Source organism: Phycodurus eques, chromosome 2, assembly GCF_024500275.1.
Source record: "Phycodurus eques isolate BA_2022a chromosome 2, UOR_Pequ_1.1, whole genome shotgun sequence".
In the NCBI taxonomy this organism is placed as follows: domain Eukaryota; kingdom Metazoa; phylum Chordata; class Actinopteri; order Syngnathiformes; family Syngnathidae; genus Phycodurus; species Phycodurus eques.
In genome coordinates, this window is record NC_084526.1 from 37,202,629 (window position 1) to 37,214,991 (window position 12,363).

At 45.0% G+C, this 12,363-nt stretch overlaps 1 protein-coding gene across 3 annotated transcripts in view; it reads right to left on the bottom strand.

The window, feature by feature from the left end:
• The window catches only part of si:ch211-71n6.4 (USP6 N-terminal-like protein), a 73,059-nt gene that overhangs the window by 39,155 nt on the left and 21,541 nt on the right, over positions 1-12,363 (bottom strand). For 2 of the 3 annotated variants that reach the window (XM_061670551.1, XM_061670552.1), the window contains exon 8: positions 4,314-4,481. The exons of the other annotated variant lie outside the window; for it this stretch is intronic. In XM_061670551.1, the coding sequence (XP_061526535.1) occupies positions 4,314-4,481 (168 nt within the window). The remainder of the gene's footprint in view (positions 1-4,313; positions 4,482-12,363) is intronic. 3 annotated transcript variants of the gene reach the window in all.

Consider the following 12,363-nt stretch of genomic DNA (forward strand, 5'->3'; position numbering starts at 1 on the left):
TCAGTTTTTTCCCTGAGTAACTCACCAGAGCAGCCACCCCGGTCTTTGGGGCATGGAGACGGAGGCGGCGCCACAGAGGGAAGCGAGCCGGCATCCAATTGAAGCTCCGCAAGAGAGGATACAGATTGGTGTTTCCGTCGATCCACCTCGCGAATCTACGCGTGAATTTGCACCTTTCAGTCTCGCCGGTGTTTATATTCCACTTCAGGCTAACACGAAGGCCGCACTGCTGACGCTCGCTGAACAAGTAAACGAAATTGGAAAAAAAACACCCAGACTCACCCCCTCATTATTCTCGGGGACTTTTAACAAATCTAAACTCAACCACAAACTCCCGAATTACAAGCAGCACATCGACTGTCCTACCAGAGAAAATAAAATTTTAGACAACCGCTATACTACGCTAAATAACACATACCGTGCCATACCTCGTGCAGCTCTGTGCTCGTCTGATCACTGCTTAATTCACTTAATACCAATATACAACAACTTAAATGCGCAAAGCCTACAGTGAAAAACTGGATCAATGAAGCAAAGAACTTCAAAGCTGTTTAGACTGCACAGACTGGAGTATCTTTGAAAATTCAGCTGGCAGTCTGGATTAACATACAGATACTGTCACATCTTATATTAGTTTCGGTGATGATGTGTGTGTGTGTGTGTGCCAACAAAGTCACTTCGCAGATTCAATAACAACAAGCCATGGTTCTTTGCCAAACCTAAGCAAATTCGCCAAGCTGAGGAGGGCGCATATCAGAGCAGGGATAGGGCCCTGTATAATCGCACGAGAAACCAGTTGACTAAAGAAATTAACATCGCAAAGAGAAACTATGCAGTAATGCTCGAAAAACAGTTTAGGGCTAACGACTCTAAATCAGTCTGGCATGCATTCCAATCGCTGACCAATTACAAGCGACGAGGACCCCAAGCTGAGAACAATAGCACACGAGCCAACGACTTGAATACCGACCACTGCAGATTTGAAAAGGACACTTTCACACCCCACACCCACCCAGCCGCACCACCGACCACAATCACACCTCTGACTTCTGTGTTAACCATCCAGGAACAGGATGTGAGACACATCTTCAAACAACAAAAGATTAACAAAGTGGCAGGCCCAGACCATGTGTCCCCATCCTGCCTCAAAGTCTGCGCGGACCAGCTCGCTTAAGTCTTCAGAGATCTTCAATAGATCTCTGGAACTGTGCGAAGTACCATCCCGTTTCAAACGCTCCACTATCATTCCAGTGCCCCAAAAAAACCTACAATCTCGGGTCTAAATGACTACAGGCCTATCGCCTTGACATCTGTGGTCATGAAGTCCTTTGAACACCTCGTGCTGGACCCCCTGCAGTTTGCCTACCGACCAAACAGGTCTGCGGATGATGCAGTCAACATGGGACTGCACTTCATCCTAGAACACCTCGACAGTGCAGGGATCTACGCGAGGATCCTGTTCGTGGACTTCAGCTCAGCGTTCAACACCATCATCCCTGAACTCCTGTCATCCAAGTTTCTCCAACTCAGCGTCCCGCCTGCCATCTGCCAGTGGATTTACAGCTTTCTGACGGGCAAGACACAGCAAGTGAGGGTGGGAGAGGCCACCTAAGCCACACGCAGCATCAGCACTGGGGCACCCCAAGGTTGTGTCCTCTCTCTACACGAACGACCTCAACGCATCCGGCTGTCAAACTCCTGTCTGTTTGTTTTGTTCGACTGATTCTCAATAAACTTCACTTATAATACTAAGAAAGCACAGCGGAAGCTTAAAAACTCCACTGTGACACAGTAACACCGTTCCGGCATAAAAGGGATTTGAGGATGGAGTTAATGTTGAACTCCCACTTCAGGTCCTCACAGACTAATTCCCAGGAACTTGAAGGCCTTGACGGTTGACACAAGGCAGTTGGACAGCGTGAGGGGCAGCTTTGGCTTAGGATGCCTCCTGAAGTCCACAATCATCTCCAGAGTCTTGAGCCTGTTCAGCTCCAGGTTGTGTCGGCCGCACCACAGCTCCAGCCGCTCCACTTCCTGTCAATACGCAGACTCGTCACAGTCTTTGATGAGGCCGATGACAGTAGTTTCACCTGCAAACTTCAGGAGTTTGACAGCCAGGTGCGTTGAGGTGCAGTCGTTTGTGTAGAGAGAAGAGCAGCGGAGACAGGACACAACCTTGGGGGCCCCGGTGCTGGTGGTACGTGTAGAAGAGGTGGTGACCCCCAGCCTCACCTGCTGTGTCCTGCCCATCAGGAAGCTGTAAATCCACTGGTAGATTGCAGGAGAGACGCTGAGCTGGAGAAGCTTGGAGGAGAGGAGTTCGGGATGATTGTGTTGAATGCAGAGCTGAAGTCCACTAACAGGATCCTCGCGTAGGTCCCCACGGCGTCGGGGTGTGAAGTGCAGTCCCATGTTGACTGCATCATCCGCGGACCTGTTTGCTTGGTAGGCAAACTGCAGGGGGTCCAACAGGGGACCTGTGACGCTCTTGAGGTGGTCCAGCACGAGACGTTCAAAGGACTTCATGACTACAGATGTCAAGGTGACAGGCCTGTAGTCATTCAGACCCGAGGTTGCAGTTTTCTTGGGGACTGGGATGATGGTGGAGCGTTTGAAACAGGATGGTACTTCGCACAGTTCCAGAGATCTATTGAAGATCTGTGAAGACTGGAGCGAGCTGGTCCGCGCAGACCTTTGAGGCAGGATGGGGACACAAGGTCTGGGCCTGCCACTTTGTTAATCTTTTGTTGTTTTAAGATGTATCTCACATCCTGTTCGTGGATGGTCAACGCAAGAGTGATTGTGGTCGGTGGTGCGGCTGTCTGGGTGTGGGGTGTAACAGTGTCCTTTTCACATATGCAGGAGAAGGAGTTCAAGTCGTCGGGTAGTCTACTGTTGTTCTCAGCTTCGGGGGATTGTCGCTTGTAATTGGTTAGCGATTGTAATGCATGCCAAAGTGATTTAGAGTCATTAGCTCTAAACTGTTTTTCGAACATGACTGCATAGTTTTTCTTTGCAATGTTAATTTCTTCAGTCAATTGGTTTCTGTCCCCACTTTGATATTCGTCCTCTTTAGCTTGGCGAAGTTGCTTAAGTTTGGCAGTGAACCACGGTTTGTTGTTATTGAATGTGCAAAATTATTTTATTGGTTCACACACCTCTTCACAGAAACTGATATAGGATGTGACAGTGTCCGTATAGTCATCCAGGCTGCCAGCGGAATTTTCAAAGACAATCCAGTCTGTGCAGTCTAAACAGCTTTGAGTTATATCATTGCTTCATTGGTCCACTTTTTCACTGTTTTCACTGTAGGCTTTGCACATTTAAGTTCTTGCCTGTATGTTGGTATGAAATGAATTAAGCAGTGATCAGAGGAGTCCAGGGCTGCACGAGGTATGGCACGGTATTCGTTATTTACCATGGCATAGTAGTGGTTTGAAATGTTATTTTCCCTGGTAGGACAGTCAATGTGCTGCTTGTATTTCTGGAGTTTGTGGTTGAGTTTAGATTTGTTAAAAGTCCCCGAGAATAATGAGGGGTGAGTCTGGGTGTTTTTTTTCCAATTTCGTTTACTTGTTCAGCGAGCGTCAGCAGTGTGGCGTTCGATGCAAATTCACGCGGCGAGTAAATGGCTTACAGTTCAAACACAGCAACTCTAAATGTGGGCTGCAGTGTGTGCTGAGCTCCGTGATGTCCGTACACCATTTTTCATTGATATAGAACCATATCCCGCCGCCTTTTGTTTTCCCCGACAACTCCATGACGCGGTCTGCCAGGTGAAGATGAAAGCCGGCGCCGTCAGGGACAGCCTCACAAAGCCAAGTCTCCGTAAACCACAGCGCGGCGGAACGTCTAAAGTCTTTACTGGTCTTTATCAGAAGATGAAGCTCATCCATTTTGTTGGGTTGGGAGCGTAGATTCGCGAGGTGGATCGACAGGAACGCCAATCTGTATTCTCTCTTGCGGAGCTTAACTTGGATGCTGGGTCGTTTCCCTCTGTGGTGTCGCCTTCGCCTCCATGCGCCAAAGACCGCAGTAGCTGCCCCGGTGAGTAACTGAGCGGATTTGCGAAAGTTTGTGAAAGAAAGTCCAAGGTAGACTTCCTGATGTTTAACAAGTCTTCCCTTGTGTAAGTGAGTCACGTAATGTCTCCAAATACAAACGAAAAACACAAAAACATAGACAATACTAGAGAGCACGTAACCGAGGCATCCACACGGGTAGGCACCATCTTGGATCTGCATTTTGGATGGCCTCAATATTTATGCTTTTAAGTTTAGTTTGAAGACCAATTTTCAAGGAAGATAATTTACCTGCAGCCCTCTGGGCTAGATCATTGTTGGGGCATGTCACTCTGATGTCAGAAACCATGGTCGTGTATGCTCTCTCTGGACAGCGGTCTGTGGTGGGGCAGGGGTCAGAGGAGGGATAAAGCGCCAATGCCGCTTTTGGAAGATTCTCACTAAAAGACTTCAGTTTCTCTGAAAGGAGACATGTAATACACATAACAAATAACTCAATTTCCGACTCAGTTCTAGTTCCTACTCAAATTGAGGTATCCTCCACCCTTCACTGAAACAAAAGAAAGCAGTCAACACAAATAGTAAAACATAATGTTTTGCCATGTACGTTGTACATTTCAGAGGTGATGGTGTACAGAATGTGTGACTCAAAACTACAGAGCTGTGAAAAAGTATGTGTTCCCTTCTCAAATTATTTTTTTCCATACATTTTTGCCACAATTCTACTTTAAATGTCCCTCCCGTATTTTGGCTATTTAGACCTCCATAGAGTGACTCTCGAACATGGACTTAGTATAAGTGTCAATTTCATTTAAAAAAAAAACACTTTGGTTTTGTCATACGTGTGTCCAGAAAAGGCCTCTCGGACAGCTACTTCTGTTTAACCCAGTTTTGTATCCGCTTTGTCAATATTTGGCTCAGACCACCCCCTTTACTCTGATTGGTTGCCTCCGTGTAGACGACCCACTTGTGAGAGTACAAGTGTTTGTCATGTTGACAGTGCTGGCTCGGGAGTAGAGAGCTAGGTGGACATTTTCTCTTGTGACGTAGATAAGCTCGAGAAATTCAAGTGACCTGATTTCAGGCCTATCGACAATAAAACGTCTGGGACTCAGGAATGCGTGGACGGTATGGATTCATGTTGAGGTACCATAAAGACAATATTACATCCCAAATACTATAAAAAGTTTGTTTGGCAAAATATGTCCCCTTCAATGTTTAAGATCATTAAGCAAATGTAAATAAATATCAGATGAAGATAACCCAAGTAAACATGCAATGCAGTTTTTATATGGTGATTTTAATTATTAAGGGAAAAAAATATTCCAAAGCTACCTGGCTCTGTGTGAAAAAGCAATTGCCCCGTAAACCTAATAACTGGTTGGGCCACACGCAGCAGCAACAACTGAAATAAAGCGTTTTCTATAAATGGCAATGAGTCTCACCTCTCTGTGGAGGTATTTTGGCCTACTTTTCCTCGCAGAACTGTTTTAATTCAGCAACACTACAGGGTTTTCGAGCATGAACAGCCTTTTAAGGTCATGCCGCAGCATTTCAATCATAATCAAGTCCGGGATTTGACTAGGCCACCCTAAAGCCTTCATTTTGTTTTTGAAAGCCATTCAAAAGTTGAACTGCTGGTGTGGTTTGGATCGTTGTCCAGCTGCAGAACACACAGTGCACTTCAGCTTGAGGTCAAGAACTGGTGGTGGAACATTCTCCCCACATGATTTTCTGAGCAAAGAGCAGAATTCATGGTTCCAATAATCACAGCAAGTCTGTCCAGGTAGTCCAAGTCCAGGTAGGGTAAAAATAAAATCTCATACTTTTTTTCCCCAAAAATTCGATTCATGTTTTTTTCCAATTTTGTTTTGCTAACTTTTTTGTTACTTTTTTTTCCTCCCGAGTTTACTTTTTGTTAAGAAAGCAGTAAGTGCAAATGACCCTAAATGTTTTGCTTTTCTTTTATGAAAAACTAAACCCTACTTCTCTTCTGGAATTAAAGTGCAAAACATCTGTCTTTGAATAAAATACTTCTGAAAACATAAATGTAGCATAGCACATTTTATGCAAAGAAATAATAAATCCACTCCAAAACTAATTCATAATGTGCAAAGTAACAACTTTTTTGAGTGCCACTTGTATCCCTGAATAGCTGGACAAAATAAACATGACATTTTGGTTGAGGGGTAGGACATGAGGTCGGTGCTTGCTGTCTATATCGTTTATACATTTAAACTTGTGTATGGCTGCATGGTTCTATTGGGCCACCTCTGTCGTAACAGAATAAAACAACATGCCCTCCAGCTCTCAGCTGATTTTCTCACGAGTACTGTTGTACAAATAGGGTAATGCAACTTCAATAAAATTCTTGCGGCTAGGTAGCAGATACTGTAGCTGGAGACAAACTCTAGCTATACCCCCACTTAGAAGGAACAGAGCGTTTGGGTGGCATCTTGGGACCTTAAACTAAAGAGCAAAAAAATATGCAGGTCAGCGTGAATAGTTTTTTAGTCCATACCTGGAAACTACAGTTTTCAGCAAGTGGAAAAACAGTCTTTCCGCTGTCGTAGATGTGGGCCATAACTTTGAGCAAAGCGGTTGCTTGAGTGATTGCGCTCACCGTGCCCATTTTCATATCATACGCGATGCCTTCGATAAATGATTCCACCACAGTAAGCTGCTTTTTAGCGGGAGTTTGTTCGTTGTAGCGTTCCCGTTCCCCTTGTTAAGACATTGACATTTCTCCCACTCGGCTGGATGCTGATGTTTTCGATGCAGGAATAGGTTTGCTGTGCTGCTACAGTATCTTTTGTTGCAATCGATATATCCACCAGGCCTACTTCCATGTCAAGTAGCAAAGCAGCCCCAGACCATCACACTACCACCACCATGTTTGACTGTTGGTATGAGCCATCCTTCCATTCTCAATACCGCTTTATCCTGTTCAGGGTCACGGGATGCCAGAGCCTATCCCATCTGATTACAGGCAAAAAGCGGTCTACAACCTGAACTGGTCATCAGTCAGTCGCAGGGCACACATTGACACAGACAACTATTCGCAATCACATTCACACCAGCACTGAGTGGGAACTGAACCCACACTGCCTGCACCGAAGTCAGGCAAATGTACCACTACACCATCAGTGACTGTTGGTATGATGTTTTTCTGAAAATGATGTGTTGCATTTACACCAATGAGACCTTCCAAACAGGTCAACTTCCGTCTCATCAATTCATAGAATATTAAAAATTATTGGGAATCATTCATATGTTTTTTTTTGTTTTGTTTGTTTTTTTAGTAATACGATCCTTTGTGTTCTTTTGGGTTAGCAGTGCTTTTCACCTTGGAGCTCTGCCATGGGTGGAGATTTTGCCCAGTCTCTTCCTTATTGTTGAGTCATGAACTTTAACTTTAACCTTAACTGAGGCAAGGGAGGCCTACAGTTCTTTAAATGTTGTCCTGGGTTCCTTTGTGACCTTCTGGATGAATCGTCACTGTGCTCATTTTTGTTGGCCGGCCACTGCTGGGAAGGTTCACCACTGTTTTCTCCATTTGTGTATAATGGCTCTCACCATGGTACACTGGAGTCCTAAAGCTTTCGAAATGTCCCTTTCCAGACTAATGGATGTCAGTTACTTTAGTTCTCATTTGGATTGTGGTATTTTGTTGCAGCTTTTTGAGATCTTTTGGTCGACTTCTCTTTGTCAGACAGGTTCTATTTAGGTGATTTCCTGATTGAACAGGTCTGGAGGAAATTGGGTTTGGGTGTGATCATTGAAAATGAACTCAGCTTTCCAAAAAAATGTGATTAACCAGTTAATTCATGATTTAGGTCAATTATTTTTGCACACATGGCCAGGTAGCTGTGTACATTTTTTTTTACTCAAGAAATAAAATCACCATTTTAAACTTGCATTTTATATGTACAGCACTTGGGTTATATTTGTCTATTTGCATTTGTTTGATGAAATTAAACATTAAAATGGGGAAACTATGCAAAAAAATAAGAATTTGAGAAGGGTGCAAATACCTTTACATGAAACTGTGTTTGCTGACCATAGTATTAAAACAGTGTGCCTTGAAGATCCTCTTCCATCACTGTTTTTCTATTTAATTTTGATCATCTTTGATGTCATTTTATCAGGTTTGCATGATAACTTTGGCTGTATATGCTTAAAATGTTATTTTCCAAGCTATTCGAGTTGGTCTTTTCCGCCTGGCAATTGAGACCGAGTTCTAATTATTATGCGATATTTAAAGAGTTTTGCTCTGATTGGATCGCTCATCTTCCCTAAGTTAAATATGGAAAACAGCTTGGCATCTGCTCGATAGCGTTGTCACGTCCTTTGATTCCTAATTCAGAGTCCATCAGAAGAGTTTGATTTTGGGGGTTATTAAGACAGGTCCTTGTACTTTGCAGCCATTTGTTTTTCCTTCTAATGTAGGAAAACAAAAAACGGGAAACGATGCTATTTTCGTTTTTTCATTTTGATGTATCTAAAAAAAAATCAGGATACGAGTCGTCTCCTGTTTCTTGTTTGGAAATTGGAAAATGAAAAATGGAAAACAAGTGTTTATCTGATGTTTCTCGTTTGACAATTGGAAATTGAAAAATGGAAATCGAGCCTGTATCTAACGTTCTATTATGTATTTATTTAACATGTTGGGAAATAAAATAAGACCATATTTTTTTTCGTCAAACTTGTTTTATGCGGCTTTGCCTTGATCCGGAAGATATGAGCTCTCTGACGGTGACGCTAGAGAGGTCAAAATCGTCCGCACATTCCATGTGCCTTCTATGGGTATGACTACCTCCCATACAAGGATACCACGCAGGCGGGTCAGTTAGCCTATGGCTCCTCACTGTTGATAACAAGCTTGTGCATCTATTTAAAAGTCTCCATTTTCTGGGACTTTTAAACATGGCTTTGAAGTGAAGTCCTTTGAACGTCTCGTGCTGGACCACCTCAAAGTGTCACAGGTCCCCTGCTGGACCCCCTGCAGTTTGCCTACCAAGCGAACAGGTGTGCGGATGATGCAGTCAACATGGGACTGCACTTCATCCTAGAACACCTCGACAGTGCAGGGACCTACGCCAGGATCCTGTTCGTGGACTTCAGCTCAGCGTTCAACACCATCATCCCTGAACTCCTTTCAACCAAGCTTCTCCAGTTCAGCATCTCACCTGCCATCTGCCAGTGGATTTACAGCTTTCTGACGGGGAGAACACAGCAGGTCAGGCTGGGGGAGGCCACCTCATCCACACGCAGCATCAGCACTGGGGCGCCCCAAGGTTGTGTCCTCTCTCCGCTGCTCTTCTCTCTCTACACGAACGACTGCACCTCAGCGAACCCGACTGTCAAGCTCCTGAAGTTTGCAGACGACACCACTGTCATCGGCCTCATCAAGGACGGTGACGAGTCTGCATATCGACAGGAAGCGGAGCGGCTGGAGCTGTGGTGCGGCCGACAAAACCTGGAGCTGAACACGCTCAAGACGATAGAGATGATCGTGGACTTCAGGAGGCATCCTTCGCCACAGCTGCCCCTCACGTTGTCCAGCTGTCTTGTGTCAACCGTCAAGACCTTCAAGTTCCTGGGAATTACAATCTCTCAGGACCTGAAGTGGGCGAACAACATCAACTCCGTCCTCAAAAAGGCCCAGCAGAGGATGTACTTCCTGCGGCTTCTGAGAAAGCACGGCCTGCCATCGGAGCTGCTGAGACAGTTCTACACAGCGGTCATCGAATCAGTCCTGTGTTCTTCCATCACAGTCTGGTTTGGTGCTGCTACAAAAAAGGACAAACTCCGACTGCAACGGACAATCAAAACTGCTGAAAGGATTGTCGGTACCCCCCTACCCACCATTGAGGACTTGCACGCTGCCAGAACTAAGACAAGGGCGTGCAAAATCCTCTCGGACCGTCTGCACCCCGGTCACCAGCTCTTCCAGCTCCTTCCCTCAGGTAGGCGCTACCGATCAACGCAAACTAAAACTAGTAGACATTCCAACAGCTTCTTCCCTCTTGCGATCAACTTCTTAAACACCTAACCTATAATTCCATTACAACAAGCTGGCAATTTTTTGACTTGAGTTCGTTGTCACATTTCTGTGGGGCCAATTATGTATTACTCGTGCACTCACTGTAGTTGTCTCGCCATGCTGCACTATTTGCATATACTGGCCACTCATGCCAGAGTAGCATCTGCTCCATTTGCACACTGATTGAGGAGTATCTGTAACATTTGCACAACCAACATTGTCCCAGATGATCGCACTACTCGTCACTTTAAACCGCATACACTCCTTGAAGTCTCAGCGCCCTTTGCACAATGGTCATTGCACCGGACTATTGCAATATTAGTCGTTCGAACTGCTCTAAGTGCTAGAGGACTCTGCATCTTTTTGCACAATTGTTTTTTGTCAATGTCTTGATGTCCCCAAAGTGTTCTGTAAATTGACTGTCTGTTGTACTAGAGCGGCTCCAACTACCGGAGACAAATTCCTTGTGTGTTTTGGACATACTTGGCAAATAAAGATGATTCTGATTCTGATTTAGACGGCTATGCCAACTTGACAGTGGAGATAGAAACCAATGGCATAACTTTTTTTTGAAATTGTTACAGGCTTTCAGAGAGAAATGTCCGAAGGTGGATCTCAGAGTAAGAAGCAGCAGAAGAAGAACGTCTTCCGGGTCAAGGCAAAGCCGCATAAAGAAAGCGTGAGAAAAACAATTATGGACGTATTTTATTTCTTGACTCATGTTAAAGAAACAACTCATAGAACATCAGATAAAGGCTTGTTTTCCGTTTTTCAATTTCCAATTTTCTAACAAGAAACGGGAGACAACTTGTTTCCCGTTTTTTGTTTACATATTGTAAATCAAAATAAAAAAACGAAAATAGGGTTGTTTCCCATTTTTTGTTTACATACATACATAAGAAATGCCTCCGGAAGTCCACGATCATCTCTACAGTCTTGAGCGTGTTCAGCTCTAGGTTGTGTCGGCCGCACCACAGCTCCAGCCACTCCACTTCCTGTCGACATGCAGACTCGTCACCGTCCTTGATGAGGCCGATGACAGTGGTATCATCTGCAAACGTCAGGAGTTTGACAGCTGGGTGCGTTGAGGTGCAGTTGTTCGTGTAGAGAGAGAAGAGCAGTGGAGAGAGGACACAACCTTGGGGCACCCCAGTGCTGATGCTGCGTGTGGATGAGGTGCCCTCCCCCAGCCTCACCAGCTGTGTCCTGCCCGTCAGGAAGCTATATATCCACTGGCAGATGGCAGGCGTGACGCTGAGCTGGAGAAGCTTGGAGGAAAGGAGTTTGGGGATGATGGTGTTGAACGCTGAGCTGAAGTCCATTAATAGGATCCTCGCCTAGGCCCCTGCACTATGAGGTGTTCTAGGATGTAGTGCAGTCCCATGTTGACTGCATCATCTGCAGACCTGTTCGCTCGGTAGGCAAACTGTAGGGGCTCCAGCAGGGGACCTGTGACGCTCTTCAGGTGGTCCAGCAAGAGACGTTTAAAGGACTTCATGACCACAGATGTCAAGGTGACAGGCCTGTAGTCATTGCCAGAACTAAGACAAGAGCGTGCAAAATCCTCTCGGACCCTCCACATCCCGGTCACCAGCTCTTCCAGCTCCTTCCCTCAGGTAGGCGCTACCGATCAATGCAAACTAGAACTAGCGGACATTCCAACAGCTTCTTCCCTCTTGCAATCAACTTCTTAAACACCTAACCTACAATTTAATTACAACATGCTGACAATTCTTTGACTTGAGTTCGTAGTCACATTTCTGTGGGGCCAATTATATTATATATTACTCGTGCACTCACTGTAGTAGTCTCGCCACACTGCACTATTTGCATATCTGTTGTTGACCAATACTGGCCACTCATGCCAGAGTAGCATCTGCTCCATTTGCACACTGATTGAGGAGTATCTGCAACATTTTCACAATCTCCATTGTCCCAGATTATCGCACTACTCGTCACTTTAAACTGCATACAATCCTTGAAGTCTCGGTGCCCTTTGCTCAATGGTCATTGCACCGGACTATTGCAACATTAGTCATTCGAACTGCTCTAAGTGCTAGAGGACTCCGCATCTTTTGCACAATTGTCAAAAAAAAAATGTACCAGCATTACCAGACAACTAGAAACCCTTTATTGCTCAGTGACTGTTTTTTTTTGTCAATGTCTATATGTCTCAAAAGTGTTCTCTTTCAATTGACGGTCTGTTGTCGTACTAGAGCGGCTCCATCTACCGGAGACAAATTCCTTGTGTGCTGTTTTGGATATAATTGGCAAATAAAGATGACTCTGATTCTG